Source organism: Pygocentrus nattereri, chromosome 11 (genome assembly GCF_015220715.1).
Source record: "Pygocentrus nattereri isolate fPygNat1 chromosome 11, fPygNat1.pri, whole genome shotgun sequence".
NCBI lineage: Eukaryota > Metazoa > Chordata > Actinopteri > Characiformes > Serrasalmidae > Pygocentrus > Pygocentrus nattereri.
In genome coordinates, this window is record NC_051221.1 from 19496280 (window position 1) to 19515845 (window position 19566).

The following is a 19566-nucleotide window of genomic DNA, read 5'->3' on the forward strand; positions in this document are numbered from 1 at the left end:
GAAATTCTGGCATCGTGACAACCCTCTGTCACAGTAAAATAAGATGACACAAATGAGCACAGTGATTGAAAAGACAGAACTGCATTTTCTGTACCTAATCTCCAGCCTGTGTTCAGAGCCCTGAGTCTCTGCTGGTTTGAGGACGAGCAGGTGTGACTCGGTTAGGCCATCTCCACACAACACTGCCACAAACACATCTTCTTTCAGCCACAGCAGCAAGCGCACAGCCAGCACCCCCTCCTGGTCAACTACAACACTGCATGCAAGGCACATCAGTGTTAAACTACACACCCAGCCTTTTAAGAAAACAAATAACTGAAAGAAGGCCAGATATCAACAGAAATATCCAAAATGGATTTCAATATCAAGACATTCTCTTAATCTAACCTGTATGTCCTCTGTAAGACAGGTGGTTCAGATACAACTCTAAACCCAGATGCAACAGGCCCACTTGCTTCAGAACCTGCAATAAAAAAGTGAGAAATCTTATACCCATTCCAATAACAGTAGCGTAATAGATCCATGAGCACTGAAATTCACCATGGAATATGACCATGAAGAAAAAGAAAAGAATGAATAGAAAGATGACTTTTGTTTTTAGTGCCTTTATCTTGTAGTTTTCTAGTCAGCACACCTTGGCTGTAGATATGCAGACGGCAGTCAGCTGTTAATGCAGCAAGCTCATTGGTCCTTTGAGTCTGTGAGTGGAAGGTGACCAGATTGACGGCAGCAGGAAGTTGTAGCTCATAGGAACACATGGGCGGAGGCACCACACACTGACGAAACGTTGTCACTAAAACTTTATCTGTAAAATGCATGGGACAAGTAGACAGAAAAAAAATCATGGCCATGTGCTACAGGAGCTGTAGTGAAATCCTTAGTCTGACAATAATGTACATTTTTTTAAATTATGACAAATCATCGCAATAACCAGCATAAATGTGATCCAAATTCAGCAATGGAGTACCACGTTTGTTGCAGAGCCTTACTCTCTAGCTTGCATTTTTCCTAATGTTACAGTAATTCCCATGCAATTAGCAACTGTATCAGTGTTGTGTTATGTAACGGTCAGTAAGCTTTTAAAACATAAAAAGAAGAAAGGAGCTTGCTCATTTCTACTAGAGAGCGGATCGAACATATTCGTTTGTTTCATTTACATGTTCATCAGCACTCTTTGCTAGACTGAAAATCTGTGTTATGAACCTATGTGACTGTTTTCGGGTTTCAAATAATGCAGGATGTAGTTGCACAATGCCAACATAAGGAACCAATCAGTGAACTGCTACATAATTATATCTTCCCTCTGAACTGTTCTGTGACACTTAGCTAACCATGTGAATAAAATAAAATGATCAGAACCATTTGGCTCTAGTGTGAAAGAGATTACTAAGGAATCTTGCTGTATCTCACCTCCATCAATCACTGCCACATTGGCACTGTCCTGTGAATCATCTCCAGGGCTACGGTCTGTGCACCAGCCCCAGTCATAGGTGTAGCTGGCCCAGCCTTGACTCAGCAGGTGCAGACGTAGGGGCTTCTCTGGGTCCCAGCATACACACGCGGGGGCCTTCAAGGGGTCTCTTCCGAAATGCAGGCTCTGCTTTAGGTACCAGTGATAATTCCCTACTGTCCACAGCTGAACTAAAATTAGAGAGAGAGACCATAAGTATTCAGAAACAGCTGAAATATTATTGTGATTGTGGATAATTTGTAACAATATTGTGGAATGTAAATTAAAGAGAGTAAATTTCAATTAGACGCTAACTGTATGTGTTGGGGTTGCCATCGTCTCCTGGATTCATGTCTTCGAGCCAGACAGCTAGCACTGTGGAGTCACTGTTCCAAAGCAACTCTTTCACCTGAAACACAAGGCATACACTAACTCAGTCATCACTAACCATCCTCCTGCTGATTTACTTTCCTACATAGTTTAGCTCCAACTTGCAATGCTTATGCATCTGATCCAGCCAATCAAGGACTTCAAAAGCAATTACATAGCTGGAGCAGGTGAAAAAGACCAGGATTAGAACTAGACTCTGCAAGAAAGGAACACTGCAGTAACATTTGTAACATACAAAAATTATATATAAAGTCAGTTCAGTATATACTAATCACGCCCTGAGTCTTCTCTCCAGCTAAGAACACTACTGATGAATTGTGGCTTACTTTAGCCTGATCCTTGGCAAAGGGCAGAGTGAAGTCTCCATGAAGCAGGCCATTCTTTTCCATGAACACAACACTATGTTTGTTAGGGTGCCGCTGAGTTGAGGCTATCAGGCTGCCTGAGGGTCTAAAGCATGCACACATAGACTTTACAGTTTTATAGTAAAAGCACACAACAACAACTGGCTGGCTGATAAGTTAAAAAAATACTTTTTGACTTGAACATCACTGCAAAGGACACAGAATATTAACCTCTGAAATTCTGTAAAATCAGTGACACTAATTTCAGACTTTCTTACTTCCAACAGAGAGGTTGTTCAAGGCCATTGATAGCCTCACTGGTCGCCTGCAGGATGCATTCTCGGTTCCACACTCTGACTTTTCTGGCCCCTGAAACAAAACAAAAGAATTCAGGAAATAATTTTCCTCTTACCAATTTCATATACACGTGTGCACAATTATTAGGCAAGTGAGTATTTTGACCATATTATCATTTTTAGGCATATTTTCTAACTCCAAGCTGGATAAACTTGAATGTTTAATGGATTTAAGCATAGCAGGTGATGTGTATCTGTGTAATGAGGGAGGGTGTGGCCTAAGGAGGTCAACACCCTATATCAAGATGTGCATAATTATTAGACAGCTTTTTTCTTTAGGCAAAATGGGCCAAAAAAAGAGATTTAACTGACTCTGAAAAGTCAAAAATTACCAAAAGTCTCTCAGAGGGATGCAGAATTCTTGAAATTGCTAAGATATTGGGGCGTGATCACAGAACCATCAAACGTTTTGTTGCAAATAGTCAACAGGGTCGCAAGAAACGTGCTGAGAAAAAAAGACGCAAAATAACTTCCAAGGATTTGAGAAGAATCAAGTGTGAAGCTACCAGGAACCCATTATCTTCCAGTTCTGTCATATTCCAGAACTGCAACCTAGCTGGAGTATCAAGAAGTACAAGATATTCAGCGCTCAGAGACGTGGCCAAGGTAAGGAAGGCTGAAACCCGACCACCACTGAACAAGACACAAGCTGAAGTGTCTAGACTGGTCCAAGAAGAATCTGAAGACAGATTTTTCAAAGGTTTTATGGACTGATTAAATGAGAGTGACTCTTGACGGACCAGATGGATGGGCCCGTGGCTGGATCAGTAACGGGACAGAGCTCCACTTCGAGTCAGACGCCAGCAAGGTGGAGGTGGGGTACTGGAATGGGCTGGTATTATTAAAGATGAGCTGGTTGGACCTTTTCAGGTTGAAGATGGGCTCAAAATCAACTACCAAGCCTACTGCCAGTTTTTAGAAGACACTTTCTTTAAGCAGTGGTACAGGAAGAAGTCTGCATCTTTCAAAAAGAGCAGGACAATGCTCCATCACATGCATCCAAGTACTCCTCTGCATGGCTCGCTAGTAAAGGCATTAAAGATGAAAAACTTATGATGTGGCCCCCTTCCTCACCTGACCTGAACCCAATTGAGAACATGTGGGCAATTCTTAAACGGGAGATTTACAGTGTAGGAAAACAGTACACCTCCCTGAACAGGGTCTAGGAGGCTGTGGTTGCTGCTGCACAAAAAGTTGATCGTCAACAGATGAAGAAACTGACAGACTCCATGAATGGAAGGCTTACTGTTATTGAAAAGAAGGGTGCTGATTTTTTTTTTTTATTTCTCAGAAATGTTCATTGAAAAGCTTTGAGTTGTTTGTTTATAATTCTCACTTGAACAGATGAAAATAAAGTGAGATGGGATAATGTGTGTTTCTCATTTAGCTGCATAATAATTCTGCACCATTATAGTTGCCCAATAAATGTGCACATATAGATATTCTCCTAAGAAAAACAAAACTTCACTTTATTTTTCTTAAACATTCATGTTTGAGGTTTATTAACATTTTGGATTACCTGAGAGCACTGTAGTTGGTCATTAATAAAAATAATCCTCAAAAATAAGACTTGCCTAATAATTGTGCACACAGTGTACATGGAAACAAGATACACCTACCAGTCTGACTGCAGATGGCACTGACTGCAAACAGCTGCCCATCACCTCTCCATGTAATCCTCGGTCTGTGATCATCCCACAGCAAAGCAGGCTGCACATCCTTATATATGTGAAATATGTAATTGTAATGCATAAGCATATTAAACAAACCAATTGTACTTCATCATTAATCATCATCATTTTTTGAAAACAGAACCAAAGCATCAATGAGCATGAGCACATCATGAAAATGGACCAGTAGAAACGGCCTAAAAAATTTCTTTTTATATTCATGTACCTTAAAGTTAAGTTGTATTTTTCCTTATCCTATAAAGTTTCTATTTCATAGGCACACCATTTTTGGGAAATTTCTACAGTCAGGTAATGCGATGGAATCGAAGAATTTTTGATGGGTTCTAAGAATTTTTTTTTAAATAAAGAGAATTCTTTCACTGTGGCTGCATGACAATCAAAGTAAAGGAATAGGAGGAAAAGAGGAGACAGAGATTGACAAATGCCAGGTCTCAGCTTATAACAGTGTACCATAGCTCAAGAAAATGTTGAATGTAATGTACAGCCAGGAAAAAGTAAATAGGATAGAAGCCTAATAGCTGGTGGGATAGTAGCCCGAAGAAACGGAGTTTAGGAAAATTCCATTATGGGCCACAAAGTGAAACACCAAGAAACTGTATAAATAACACAAATCAAGACATAAAATCATTCGCAAAACTACAAGCCTTAAGATTAAAAGTTCCTCCTAAAAACAAAATTCCATTGTACTACAAGAAAACTGCAATGTTGGCTCAGTTTAGCAAATGTCTTCTTGTGAAAAGACCTGACTAAAGCTGCAGCTGTCTGATGTTGCATGCCAGAAGAGTGAGTGGAGTGAAGGATGACTTACTGCAGTCTTCCTCTGAGCAGCCTGTTTCCCCTCTGAGCCATGAAACTGAGTTTCCTTCTTCCCCCATCCAACTGTGATGAATTTACCTAACACACAAGATAACACAGATATATATATATATATATATATATATATATATATATATATATATATATATATATATATATATATATATATATATATATATAGCCTCCAGTGCAACACACCTTCCCCAAACTCATCCTGATGAATGGCCACCTCAGTTATGGGCTCAAAGTCTTTGGTCATCAAGATAATCGTCTCCTGGCCTGAAAAAGACACACAGCACTCTAAAAAGTGTCACTAAAGAAACACACACACCGAATCCACAGCACACATTACAGTGGATGAGGTGAACGGAACACGTATCATTATGAATCATGTTCACGGACACCAACCTGTACAGAATGTCACTAACTCCTGGTCTGGACTCCAACTCATTGCCGTCAGACCACTGTCCACAGTACCAACACACTCCAACTACCAAACAGGGAGATATCATAGTTCACACACAGTATTGCACAAAAGTCAGAGCAAACTCTTTATTTATTTAATTTCCAGTCAAAATGGCCATTTAATACAAGTTCTCAGGATATAATTCTGAAGAGATTACATACAAGACAACCCTCACACATAAAATTATATTATAATAATATTAAAAAATATATTAAAATAAGAAAGACAAGAAAATCAAGCTCCACTCTTGCTTGAGATCTGAAAAAAACCCATGGGTGTTTATGTTTATCCTTCCACTGAGAAGATGGCTATACATATATATAAAATAACACAAAGAAGCTGCTGGTGTTCTCAGAACAATCGACTGACAACCCCAGATCTGAGACATCGACATCACTGAAAGTGTTTGGAAATACTTGAACTGTGAGAAACAGAAAATGCAACCAAATAGCAAGCCTAAAAGAAAGGGCAAATACTGTAAATTCTGACATTTTTTAGATGTAGTTGCCTGTTAAATACATGTCTGCTTTATTTCCAGATGCTATACAAGAATAGCTTCTAATTAATGGCTGTTTTGACTGGAAAAGAAATAAATTGTGCTTATAAAGACTGAGAGAAGAACAGAAAGGTGAGATATCTAAATAAATACCTGATTAGTGCTGAGGTTGTACAGAATGACATCACCACGCGCTGTGGCCACACAGACTGATTCCTGTTCCGGCAGGTCCTGAATACCTACCAAAACACCTTCACCATCCTCTGGAAGATAGTCCTCAGCAGTCAGGGACACCTCATTCAACACCTACAGTCAAAATAAATAAATTATACTAATCATTTCTCTATGGTTACCTATTTCTAATTAATCAGGAACACCTAGTTTACCATATGAGCACAGAAAAAGTCATTTTTATCAATCACAGCAATAGTGTTTGTACTTGGACCTCTTCGGATTTAATCAGGGACACCTTCCTCATCATATACTCACATTAACAGTCGAAATACACTAATCATAGGACTGAATCATTTGGGGACTATATGTAAGGTTTTTATGACCAATACTGCAAGTGTTTCTACAAATGAATTTCCTAGTCTATTTTTTCTACTGACCTACAGGCAGTTCACAAGCTCTATAACATTAGGTTAAACTTATATTTTAAAACTTGTTAAGACAATATAGTTCATAATGTACTGTAAGATAAAAAATGCAGCTCATTTCAGTTGAATATTGCACAATGTCAAAATGTGATTTCAATACAATAAGACGAATCATTCAGCCCAAATTAATGACTGTGTCTCTTATCTCTATCAGCTTCTACTTAGTCAGGCGCCTCCTGACTTCACATCTTAAATATATTATCACTCCAAATACATTTCACACAGCAATTAATCACACAGCAGGCAAATGACAGACCTCTGCGACACTGCACTGCAGTATGGAGTTAAGTGTTGATTGTAATGTATTGTACTGCACTTATGTACTGTATTTACTGTATTGCACTGTTCTGTGTTTAACTCTGTTCCTTCTTCTCTGAGTATCAACAGTGACTTTTTGTTTCTAGCAGTATCTGAGCTCAGGACTGGCTCTCTCTAACCTATTGGTAGCTAACTAGCAAAGACACTTTCTCTAGATAGACAAAGCACTTCTTGTAAGTCGCTCTGGATAAGAGCGTCTGCTAGATGCTGTAAATGTAAATGCAGTACGGACTTACCTGCCCTGTCCGAGGGTCGTACTCAGTGATGGAGAACTGAGAGGCGATCAGGAGAGAGCCGGTGTCCGTCCTGACAGAGAGACACTGCGGGCAGCCTGGACTCTGCAGCTCAAGAGAGCGCAGACACTTCAGCAGCTTCAGGTTCCTCATGTTGGTCTCCGTTCACTGTAAACAGCAGAGCAGGCACAGAAATATGTTTAACTGTCTAATCCAGTTAAACGTGAGTCTGTCTGTGGACTGAACTCGCTAAGTTAACGCTACTTAACCTAGCTAGCTTAGCTAGCAGAAAATCACATATCATAGAGGAAATTACCACAATGACAAGTAAAACTATGGGTAAGTGAAACTGTATGAACACACAGAATACTAGGAAATCTAACTATCAACACGAAATACCTTTTGGTATCCTTGTACGATTAAAGGAAACCCATATGAGGTTTAAAAACACAAGCACGCTGTCAGCCCTGAACCGTAAGGTAGGGAGAGATGCAGCGCGCGGGTTAAGATCGCCCCCTGTCGCTGCGGAGGAGCAAAGAGCGCCTCTTCTGCTCTTCTCTGCGGGGCTGTTCGATTCCAGAGATTCTGGAGTCGACTCCGATCGCGATTCCGAGTGCTGATAATCGACAGAGTCGCTTTCACACAGCGCATTTCTCGATTCCAAAAGTCAAGATATTAGCCCATGTCTCACATAAACAATTATGAGGTAATTAAACAGAAAGGGGTTTACTTCTGAACTCAAGTCGGAGTCTAAAGCTTTGGAGTCAACTCGGGCTTCCCAAAAGCCTCGAATCGGAGAATCGATTCTTTTTGGGATCCCAGCCCTACTTCTCGGTAAATTAGAAAGTCATGATGATGTGCTCAATTCAAACAAGTAATACCATTTATAGGACCACATGGTCTCCAGAGGACGAGTCGGTATGATTGTCTTTACACGCCGCACGACTGGTACTCAGAAACTGTAGTGCTCACAGTATCTGCACTGCCCAAAGACCAAACGACAATAGCCAGAAAATCCCGTATTAAATTATAACTAGACATAGGTTATCAGATGAATGGCTGGCTCCTTGTTTGTGGCCGTTGGCTGCGTTCAACCTTAGAACCAGTCCTATGATCCAAACAGCTGTAAGTCAGGAAGAACAGTTTATGAGGGAAAAAGCAAGACGGTGAGCAATACCCTTCACTGACTGACACACACACACACGCAAGCAAGCAAGCAAGCAAGCAAGCATACACACCCTCAGCTGCCCCACATTACATGACACACACTCACTCGCTCGCTCAGTGCTGTAAGAGAAAGAAAACTCCGGGCAGATTTCTCTCTCTCGAGTCTAACACAGTAAAAATGCAGGGACTGGCTAAAATCCTGTTTCTCGGCTACTGAAAGCTTCTCCTCTGACTTCGTCGAGGGAGCGGGTCCTGTTGGAGCTCTGAGTGTTAGGAGGGGAACAGGTTGGTGACTTTTCGATAGCCTGCATTACAGCTGCTGTAGAGAACGTGTTATTCAGCCCACAGCGTCTGTCTGAACACATCCAGAGTGTCTGTAGCTGTAAACTGCCAGTGTCGGCTAATCAGTTGGCTGTATTGCTGCCGCACCATGGTGCCTCCTTCTTCACGACGCTTGTTTGGATCCTATCGCCTGGGCTTCCTCTCTTTTTCTCCGCTTTCACACAGACTGACGCTCTTAATAATAATAATAGTGGTAGTAATAACGATAAACTGTTTGTCAGATTGAATCACCCTCAGTTGTGAGGTGTCTGACTTATAATGGTGCAAAAGGTGTGTCAACAGCTGAAGAGAGTGTCTGCAGTACTTCTGACTGTTTTCTTTCAGTATGGAACAATATAAAGGGAGGGAATCCCAACCCTCTGAAGATTAAAAAAAGGAAATAAAAAAATAAAACAGATGGGTTTATGGAAAAACACTAAAAGAGGCATTTCTGGCCTAAAACTAATATTTAATGTGTTGTCGTGTTGTGTATTAGTATTATTACGTGTTGTGTATTAGTATTATTACATGTTGTGTATTATTATTATTATTATTAATACTATATAATAGCAGAGCATTGCATCTCTGTTTAACAGAATTCACAATTTTGTATTCTTCTGTTTTCGTTTATCGTGTTCTGTCACTACAATACCCAGCATGCAATACGCAACTACGTCATACAGCTATTGAGAACCCATAAACAATGTTGACTTCTAGCGTAGCCATTGATGCAGAAGCTGATGAATACAGCTGTGACATTCAACTTCCAAGTAATAATGGTAGCTGTACAAGTAATAATGGTAGCTGTCTGGCTTCCTTCTGCATTAGCATTCTGCATTAGTGGTGCCACCTTTAAAAAGTACAAAAAACCTGAATGCTGTGATATTTATTCAGTGTTTCACATACTGCACTGCACTAAATCCTGTTAAACAGGGCTTTTGATGCTCTCTTTATAACTGAACATGCAGTTGATCAATGTTTTTTAGTTACTGATATCCACAATATGCTCAGAAAAATATCATGACAATGTGATATAATTTATAAACATATGAACATAGCATAGACATGATGTAATGCGAAGTAGTTCATCACAATAATTAAATATTGCCATTCTGCCCATCCCACATTAGCCTGCGCAAGAGCACAACATTTTACCCCCATATAGCTTATCTAAAATGCTCAAATAGTAACCAAACTATTGAAATTCAGTTGATTATCAATAGCATCAGGCTTAGGACCAGGGTTAAGGATACGTTGAGTTGAGGTGGATGGATGGATGGAAATTTATCAGACACACAACACTGTACAGTAACTGTAATAAGGGTGTAGACATATAACAAGAATAAATATACCAGATCCTATCTACAAGCATATATACAAATAGAAAAAATACAGCAATCAGTGATCATATCCATAACCTGAGATGAGAGATGCAGTGCAATAATGACTGTACAAGAATTTACAGGTAACTGCATATGACCACACTGAATGAATAAATAAATTTGTGCGTATATTGTGCCAATTAAAGTGTCTAGTGTCCAGATGTGCAAGATGCGCAATGAGGTAAGCAGAAAGTGCCCTATGTGCAGCACGCTGTCTATATGTGCAGATGGATAAAGAAACACAAGATAAGCATGAGATTCAGATTCAGTCCTCTCTCTCCACCCTTCTCTGCTGGCCCCCCTGGGAAGACTTGAAGAGCCTAATGGATCCGGAGACAAAGGATCTAATGAGTCTGTCGGTCGAGCAGCTCTATGACAGCAACCTGCCACTAAACATGCTCCTCCTGTCCACGATGATGGTGTGCAGTGGGTGGCCATCATCCTCCATAATGGAGAGCAGTTTGTGTAATGTCCTTGTCTCAGCCACCTTGACCACAGAGTCCAGTTCCGCACCGAACACTGACCTCACTCACCTGACCAGCTTGTCCAGTAGCATCTCGTCTCTCCTTTTTAGAGGGAGTGTTAGGTTTAGGGATTAGGGCTACGCTAAGTTGAATTTGAAACATATTTAATTGACTGTAAGTTTAAGTCAAGAGGAACATCTCCAATGTTTTTACAGTGGGCTAAAATAAAGCATTACTTTATGGGGATATTTCACAAAGCGGGATTTCTCAGTAAGCTGCATAGTATACGGAGTTAAATAATGTATGAGTTCATTTCGTTTGTCCTCATCTATAGGAGGTGAAAGTGTGTGTTTTGTTTAAAACAGCACATTATTGCATGAGGTAAATATAGATCCGTGACCTCTGAACCACTGGTGCTGTTTTGCTGAGCATTTATTTCTCTCTGCTTCCTCTTTTTTTTTCAGCTGGATGGAAGGAGAAGGAGGGTGTAAAGGAAATCCCAGTGCACTTGCGTCTGGGTCACTTCCCCCTCCGAGAGAAAAACACCAGTCTGAAAGCGGAGATTGCTGCAGTTTAGTAGAGCGCCTGGAAGAGACACATACAGACATTATGGGTCTGTCCACTGGTGACCAGGGAAAGGAAGCTCCACAGCCGGACAGTGCTGCTGTTGGCCTCAGAGCCGCTGAGCACATCTCCAGCACTAAGCTGTGCGGCTATCTCCACAAGCAGGGCGGCCCGCTCAAAGCCTGGAAGTACCGATGGTTCACCTATGAGGAAAAGAAGTGCCAGCTGTTCTACTATCGCACAGCCCAGGACTTGAATCCACTGGGCAAGGTGGAGTTGTGCAATGCCACATTCAGTTACCCACTGCAAGGAGAGGAGGGCACCTTTCACATTCAGACACCAGAACGCATATTCATACTTAAGGTAGGGTTTTAAAAATTAAATGCTTTCATGGCAATTGATTTAATCCTTTATAGACGATTATAAAAGCTTATTTCAACAAATGTCACCTGTCATAAAGGCCTCTTTTATCCATTTGTCTTGCTTGCAAGAGTTGTGATAACCAACATTTGTTGGAATAAGCTATTACAAATGTTTTCATAGGGTTGTGTCAGTTGTAAACAAGCACATAAGTCTTGTGTGGCCTTATGAATACTGGACTTCTGTAAAGTGTTATCAAAATTACTTGTAACAGAACCTCAAATCTCTGAAATGGTGAAAAGGCGTAATATACGTTAATGTACAAGATCTTATTCTATGTAATTTTGGACAATTTCCATTTAACCATTTGTGACGAAATTTTCACACAATGTAAAGGGCAGCTGGTGTGTTTAAATTATATGCAAAAAGATAAAACAACTACAAAAAATAAGGTGGGTTTTGATATGACTACATGCAATGGGAAATTACAGATTACGCCTATTACTTCCACAATCATGCCTTACTGGCCCGGCATGTCAACAATTCACTTTGTGTAAATATGTATACATATCATGATGTATTCCTTCACACATGCACACTGTCAAACAGACACACACAGAGTAATTTTGTATGTTTTAAGAAGTATATTTAGGGCCCTTTAGGCAGTTGCCGTTGGTTTGTTTATGTTTATGCTATGTGTTATGACATGCTATGTGGCCAGCCCCAAAGGCTGCTAACATTTCATTGTGAAGCTTCAATAGATGAGGAATTGCAAAATTTTACAGTTATACTAATGAACATTTCTCAGTTCCAAGCTAATATTAAAAAATCTTCATATATGTCTCTGCACAAACATGCAGCTTGACAAGCATGACCCATGCATTTCAAAACAAGCTCATTATATCAAAACACTTGTGCTAGTTTTCTTCCAATAACTACAGACCTAAGGAACACCAACAGCTGGGGCAATATAGTAGTATTGCACTCTACTAACTGTCCATTTCAACTGAATGTCTTTCTTCTTTACACATAGTATACACAAATGAAAGCTGATTGAAAGAAAAACTCCCATTCTTAATGTAGTAAATCAAATATAGTTCACAACTGCATGTAAAAAGATGTGGGTCAAAGGTACAGTAAATGCTTGTTTACTCTAACTGGTCTGTGTCATTTGGCCACCTGTTCTCATGAACATGCCTGTTGATTTGCTTGAAATTTCTTAATATTGATGACAAACCTTCCACCTCCATGAGGAAGAGAATTCTTCTGTGGCCTTGAGGAATGTTGAATAAGGAGAGAGAAATCTGTTTTACCTAAATGTGTAGAATGCTACTGTTTCTTCTGTGTTCATGTTTGGCTTCAGCTGCTCCCTTTTTCCTCAAACACAAGCCTTACAATAATGGAATCAGTTACTCTGTACTGTGCGGCCCAATTTGGGGGTTGTGTAACAGCAATTAGATTGAATTACTGCACCCACAATGAATTGATCACAACTCTGCCATGGAACATCGGTTTTGACCCTTTTCCCTTTTCTTTTTGCCAGAATGAAGCCAATTCTATCCATATAAATCAATTTGCAGATGTTTGAGTTGCCTGCAACTCCAGAACTCTGAAAGAAATAATTGTATAGATGCTTACAAAACCAATATAACTGAAAATATTCACTATGGCCTGTATTTTGTTCAAAACCATCAGTGTATTGGGTAGACAGCTGACATTGACACACCTCTCAAAGGAGCCTGACCTGATGCTTTACCAGTATACAAGCTATTGTTGAGACACATTGAAAAGACTTTTGAAAACGAGATAACTATGTTCATAATGGTGTTTTTTTTCTTGCTTCACATTGAGCATCTTTCTCCTTCTCCCTGAGGGAGGTAACCCATGGGTCTTACAGAAGAAACACAACAAAAACAGTTCCATATTAGCAGTGGTGCTGAAAGCTTAGGTTACAGAATGCTTTATGTGTTGCAGTTTTGCCTCGTAGTTGAACATCTGAGATTAGGCTTTTATCTCGTCTCCCAGACCACTTTATCTCAATTTAACATTTGTGCTTTGAAATTTCACAAGGCAGCTTTCTATAATATAAAATAAACAAACAGTGTAACATCAATAGATAAAATTAAATACAATAAAAATCCTTCTTAGTCATGATGGCAGTACTGACCTACCTTTGAGCTCCCATACAGTGTTGCTATCTGTTAGACAAGGAAAGACTGAATTTGCATATCCACTTAATGTTAGTTCAGCTGCAGAAGGCCATAATATTCATATCTAGTTGACGTGTGAATATTAAGTGGTTGAACATTAACTCCTCCATTGGAACAGGCTCAAGGGGATTTCTAGCATTTCTAATGTGACAGTGTCTTGAAGCTGAAAGAAAGAATGGTTGTGATCTGGAATGCATTACAGATCCAAAAGTGGCGGATATTTCTGTAGATTTCTCAGCTGTATGTATGTCGCTCACCGACGAATGCAGAGAGCTAGATGGCTAAGGTTAGATGATGTGGCAAAAAATGTAATATCATAATACTTCAAGACATTTTCATGATACAGAATGCTTCCAATGTTGTGGCAACAGGTATAACACAGGTAAAATCCCTTTGTCATCCATCTGCATGGGTAAAACTCAAGAGCTTTTAGCTCAAATGAGAAAAATCACCAAAGATCACAGTTTCACAGCTGCAAACTTTAGTTGCATCTTGTGGTTTCCCCATTTCAGAATTAACAGTGAGACACCACCTCCATGACCAAAAGCTTTTTGGAGTTCCCTTCCTGAGACCAAGACACAAATCTCAGCGTTTGAACTATTTCAGGCAATATTGGAATTACAACTGGAATTGTGTGTGTCAGATGAGACAAAAACTGAGCTTTCTGGCCATACACACCATCATCATTTAATTATGAATTCCATTTAATATCAGAACATTTTAGTTGAAAATCTGGTTGCCTCTTGAAACTGGGTCATGCTTGGGTCTTCCAACAAGACAGCGATCCAAAGCACACTCCAAAATAAATCAAAGACATGTTCACAACAACACAATATCAATTTCTGCAATTGCCCTCTCAGTCTCTAGACTGTGGTCTCAACTGAAGAGGGCAGTTCACAAGAGAAAACCCAAGAATCTCAGTGAATTCGAAACGTTCTGCATGGAAGAGTTGTTAAAGATCCCTTCACAAGTGCTGTTCAACCTTGTTAACACAACAGAAGTTGTGCTGTCACTATGGGTTATTAATATTTTTGGAATTTGAAAATTTGTGTTGCAAAAAGAAATCTTTTTCTCATTTTGGTTCCAGAAATCTTTTTAACCATAAAACCATGATGTTTACCCATTTGTATAAGCCCAAAATGTGCAGTCATATCTGCGTATCGCTGCTGTCAAAACAAAAACTTATCTTTAAAATATACCATTACAGGGCAAGGAAAAATGTTCTTAACTTGTAATGGAAGTAAAGGGAGATTTTTTTTTTCCAAGTGATTTTGCACCATTTCTGTTGGCTCATTCATCGTGAAATGGCAAAACATAAAGGGCAACTGTGTTTTTTCAAAATTATGTCAGCAAATGGAAAAAGACAAAAATGGAGATACGAGATTTTGTCCTGACAGCAGTGATATATAAAAATGTGTCATACATTTTGCACATATCATTATTTGTTTTTTTCCCCCATGTTAATTTCAGAAAAAAAACAAAAAAGAACAAAACAGTAATTGTCACTAAAGTGTGCAGAATTGTGTTCTCTGTTATTTTTTCTTAGAAAATCAACAAAACATTTTCCTCAGGGTTCACCAAACTTTTGCTGATTACTTTATTTTATATATAAATAGGCTATATGTCATCGCTGTCAGATCTAAATCTTGTAGCACAATTATTTTGTTTTATGTCTTTTGAAAACTCTTTTATTTAAATTGGATAAAACATTTCATTATTATTGGATCAACTTACATGGACATACCAATGTGTGTATATATTTTGCAGGCTGCAAATCGAGATGCTAAAATGTACTGGCTGCAGCAGCTGCAGTTGAGACGATGGCAACACAGAGATCAGCTGAGTGCAGACTCCTCCCTGCCCACCTCAGAGAACCTCATGCAGAATGGTCAGCAGCTCTTAGACACCTGCCCTGGTAAGACTAAATAGAAGGAAAGCATGAAATCATAAGATCAGCAATTACAACATCACACATAAAGATGCAGTGGCTCGGTTAACACCTTGCGACAGGCAAGTCTTGCCCTTGGATAACGCGGGGATTTTTTCAAGGATGTGAGACTTTTGCTGGTCAGTCTGCTGTATGATAAAGTAATATGTTAATAGAAAGTGAAAGCCTAATATGATCATTCTTTTGTAATAGGATCAACAGGTTAGTCATGTTTTACGCCTGCTGCTTGCTGAACTGTTGTGTAGATAGAAATGAAAGCACAGGGTAAAATTTCATTAAAAGTCACTTTCATATTCTAAAGTTGCTCATTGGACCATGGAAAATACCTCAATGAGTGCTGGGATACAATGCTGTGGGGGGAAAAATTTCATACTTGAATGTTTCAGATCATCAGACTGCTTTTAATATTAAACAAAGGTAACCCAAGTAAATACAAAATGCTGTTTTATAAATGATTGTTTTATTTATTGAATGAAAAATGCTGTTCAGCCCTACCTGGTCCTATGTGAAAAAGTTCCCCCTGCTCAATAAACCGGTTAACCAAATTCAGTCGACTGTTTCAAAGTTCAAGTTTCAATTTCAAGTTCAATTTCACTACAAACACCCAGGCATGAAGCAGCAAAACAAAACAAGCAAGTCTACTTTGAACGGCTAAAAACAAAAAATTAAAGTTTTGAAGTGGCCGAGTCAAAGTCCTGACTTGAGTCCCCTTTAGATGCTGTGTCTTGACCTTAAACAGGCAGGTCATGCTCAGAAACCTTCCAATGTAGCCAAATTAAAACAATTCTGCAAAGCAGAGTGGGCCGAAATTCCTCCATAGTTATCACAAAGGTTTGATTCTGGTTGTTACTGCCAAGGGTGGCACAACCCGTTATTAGGTTTAGGGGACAATAAGGGAATGATCATTAAAAAACATTTTGTGTTTGCTCATTAATACCTATCAGAAGACACATTGGATGAACAGGTGTCTGCAAACTTTTGGTTTAGTTTAGGCTTAATGTGTATTTATCCCTCAAGGGTGTGTAATCTAGTAATTTGTCTAATTATAGCATTGTTGAAGAATTCAAACATTGATTGCTAAATAACATATCAATTCAACAACTGCTGTTATTCTCCATGAAATGTTACAACTGCATGAAATGATCTGTGCACATGTAAGATAACACCTCAGTGAAGAAGCCAGACATCATATGCTTTTGTAATTCTAAGCTTTTAACAACTAAAAAGTCTGAAATGTTGTTCATAAGGGGATGTTTATTCAGCACCACTCCTTTAAAGTAAATGATGCAGTTCTAGTGTTACGTTGTCCCAACTTCACTGTCCTGTGTTGGGCACTCTCTATTATATTGATAGTTGTGTCTCAGTGTATCGATACTATTTTTAAAGTTAAAATATTGCAATATTATATGGTACCGATTTTTTTTCTCCCACTCTATTTACTTATATACTATTCACTCATGGTTACTCATACACATTACATCACTCATTTTCAAAGTATTGTAATCACCCCAAACTTGGCCAAACCGGAAGGCACTGTTTACTTTTAAACTGCACTAGTTAGTTATATGCTGGCCAAATATTGACTGACTGGGAGCTGTTTAAAGAGGAGATGTGTCTGCTGGTATTATTGTGGAGGCCTATGGAAAAGTGTACCCAGAGACACTGGGAAAACCCCTGTCAGTTCATCTGAATTGCATGATTGTTGGCCAAGATCGCTGACCAGTCCTCACATGTGACCCAGGGGCTTTTACTGTAAAAAAATGTTTAACCACTTTCTGTTTTTTAACGGTTTCATTGACTTGTCTTTACCATACTTCAACTGAGACCATCAGTCAGGCTTGTTTTGGGGAAAGTTTATCTGCAGTCTCTATCAGGGTGGCAGGAGGATGTGGTTTCCTTAGGAATTTTAGCCTTCTTGGAAAAGACTTTAATGTTGTTAATTATCCACAGAGTTCTAGTAAATGCACGCCAAGTAAATTCTAATCTTGAGCAAATGGTTCATGTCGGACTTTATTGATATCTCTTTCAACATGATTTTTTCCTCCACAAGAACTACACATATGCCAAAACTGTAAGTATAAACCTGACTATGTTACAGCGCATATACAATCACATGTACATACATCAGAGACCCAGTCAAAATGGCCATAAAGTGTAGGTTAGTCATGACCATGTACAACCCCCCCACCTCCATAAAATCCATATGTAGAAAATGAGCCACTAAAACGGCCATCACAAAAACAAACACATGTATCCACCTATTCAGCCTCAACAATTCCCACCGGTTTCTTATGAGGAGCGCTTCAGACCAGACTGCCTTTGGAATGAGCTGGCACCTAGAGAGTACCCACTTAGAACAGAGGTCACATATATCAGACTAGCATAAGTTTGGGATGTTAAGTAGGCTTTAAGCAGCATGAGAAACAGCCTCTTGTGACCAAGAAAAGTACAAACAGTGATCTTGGATCAGCAATTTTTCTCTGACATTTTTTGAACAGAAGTGCATTACCTCTCTTTTTCTGTTGTTTGTCAGTGAACAGAAATGAAAAGCACACTTGCTTTTTGGCAGGCAGTTCAAGTTGCTATGCATGTGTTTTTAGGTGTTTCTCCTAGCAATGCCGCCCTGTCTTTGACTCGGCCCAGACAAGTTTAGAACCACTGTTGTTCATGTAGGCATTTTGATATCCTTTATTTACGAGTGTGACCATTTTACTTTCATATGACCATGTCAAAGTTTGATTGAGCTTGCAGAACAGTTTCTGATTCTCTGTGATTTGCACTTTGTTAACTTGTCTGTAATTAATTATTATAGTATAAGAAGTATGTTTGTGTGGACCATTTTACTGAAAAACAAAAACAAGAACAAAATCTTCTATTGTGACTGGTCCTACACTACTGTTCAAAGATTGAGTCACTTGCCATATTAATAACCTTTATAATTGAATATTTAATAATAATGTGTACAGTTTAGATTTGAATAGAAGAAACTAACCACCAAAGGAGCCTATAGATGTTATTCAGCAAATTATGAGGAACAAGAAATTATTAAATGCTAAATGCCAGTTTCCTACTTATTATTTGAAATGAACAAATATGACTGGCATATTAGATTTATTATACATTGATTTTTATATTTCATTGAAAACTTTGATTCCAAATGTTCAAACTGCAACTTGTTAATGTATTTTTTGGATAGTTCTAAGGAATGAAAGGGAATGCAAGAGCAGAGGTTTCTGACCCAGAAAAGCCTCATCATTGGAGCTTCTTGGTGAAATCTGTGTTTGATTTTAAAGGCCCGATGGGAGTGATAGCATTTGGCATCCGTGGGTGTGGGCGGGTGCTGTGTAGAGTCAGAGCCAGAGTGCTGCTGCACTGCTTTGATGCCGTTCTGCACTGCTTGCAAATTGCGTCCATTTCCTGTATGTTGCCATCGAGCATGACGGATAGATGATACCTAACGATGAATCATGTCCCTTAGGGACATGTTCTCCAGTAGTTCATGATTAGTGGATCTAACTAGGAACTGTAGATTTGCCACTTCCAGTCTAGCCTTGCCCATGTGCAAGCCCACATTGGCTGACTAATAAGAATGGCTTTAACTGTTACATTATGTAAAGGCACTGGGTTTACTGTAAATTATAACAGGAAGCACAACTGAAGGTTAAATTACCTTTCATTATCCATAATACCTCATACCCTGGATTTAAGTGCACAGCTGCAGGAAAAGAGGGGCACATGGCATTGACTATTACAGGAAGTGAAGCAACAAACACTGAGCTGCTCAAGCAGGTGGCCAGACAAAGGAGCTGTGCAAATGATAACAGCTCAAATAATGCATTTCATAACTGACCTATTACAGTTGCAGGCTGAATGAAAGGTTCATTGTGGATTTATTTTGGGCTTACACTGTTATATTAACTGATTCTACACT

At 39.2% G+C, this 19566-nt stretch overlaps 2 protein-coding genes across 3 annotated transcripts in view; one reads left to right on the plus strand and one right to left on the minus strand.

Moving 5' to 3' along the window:
• The window catches only part of elp1 (elongator acetyltransferase complex subunit 1), a 20847-nt gene extending 12251 nt beyond the window's left edge, over nt 1–8596 (minus strand). The window contains exons 1-14 of one of the 2 annotated variants that reach the window (XM_017722529.2): nt 8493–8596; nt 7223–7387; nt 6163–6315; nt 5456–5537; nt 5246–5326; nt 5040–5125; nt 4160–4259; nt 2463–2553; nt 2167–2290; nt 1766–1859; nt 1411–1641; nt 635–805; nt 388–463; nt 95–256 (exon numbers count right to left, since the gene is read on the minus strand). In XM_017722529.2, the coding sequence (XP_017578018.1) occupies nt 95–256; nt 388–463; nt 635–805; nt 1411–1641; nt 1766–1859; nt 2167–2290; nt 2463–2553; nt 4160–4259; nt 5040–5125; nt 5246–5326; nt 5456–5537; nt 6163–6315; nt 7223–7372 (1601 nt within the window). In that variant the 5' untranslated portion in view covers nt 7373–7387; nt 8493–8596. Of the gene's footprint in view, nt 1–94; nt 257–387; nt 464–634; nt 806–1410; nt 1642–1765; nt 1860–2166; nt 2291–2462; nt 2554–4159; nt 4260–5039; nt 5126–5245; nt 5327–5455; nt 5538–6162; nt 6316–7222; nt 7388–7618; nt 7741–8492 lie in introns of those variants that run through there. The other variant, XM_017722528.2, reaches the window with a different exon arrangement.
• tbc1d2 (TBC1 domain family, member 2) overlaps nt 8533–19566 on the plus strand; it is a 25745-nt gene continuing 14711 nt past the window's right edge. The window contains exons 1-3 of the mRNA XM_017722530.2: nt 8533–8671; nt 11018–11480; nt 15455–15602. Of these exons, the coding sequence (XP_017578019.1) occupies nt 11022–11480; nt 15455–15602 (607 nt within the window). The 5' untranslated portion in view covers nt 8533–8671; nt 11018–11021. The remainder of the gene's footprint in view (nt 8672–11017; nt 11481–15454; nt 15603–19566) is intronic.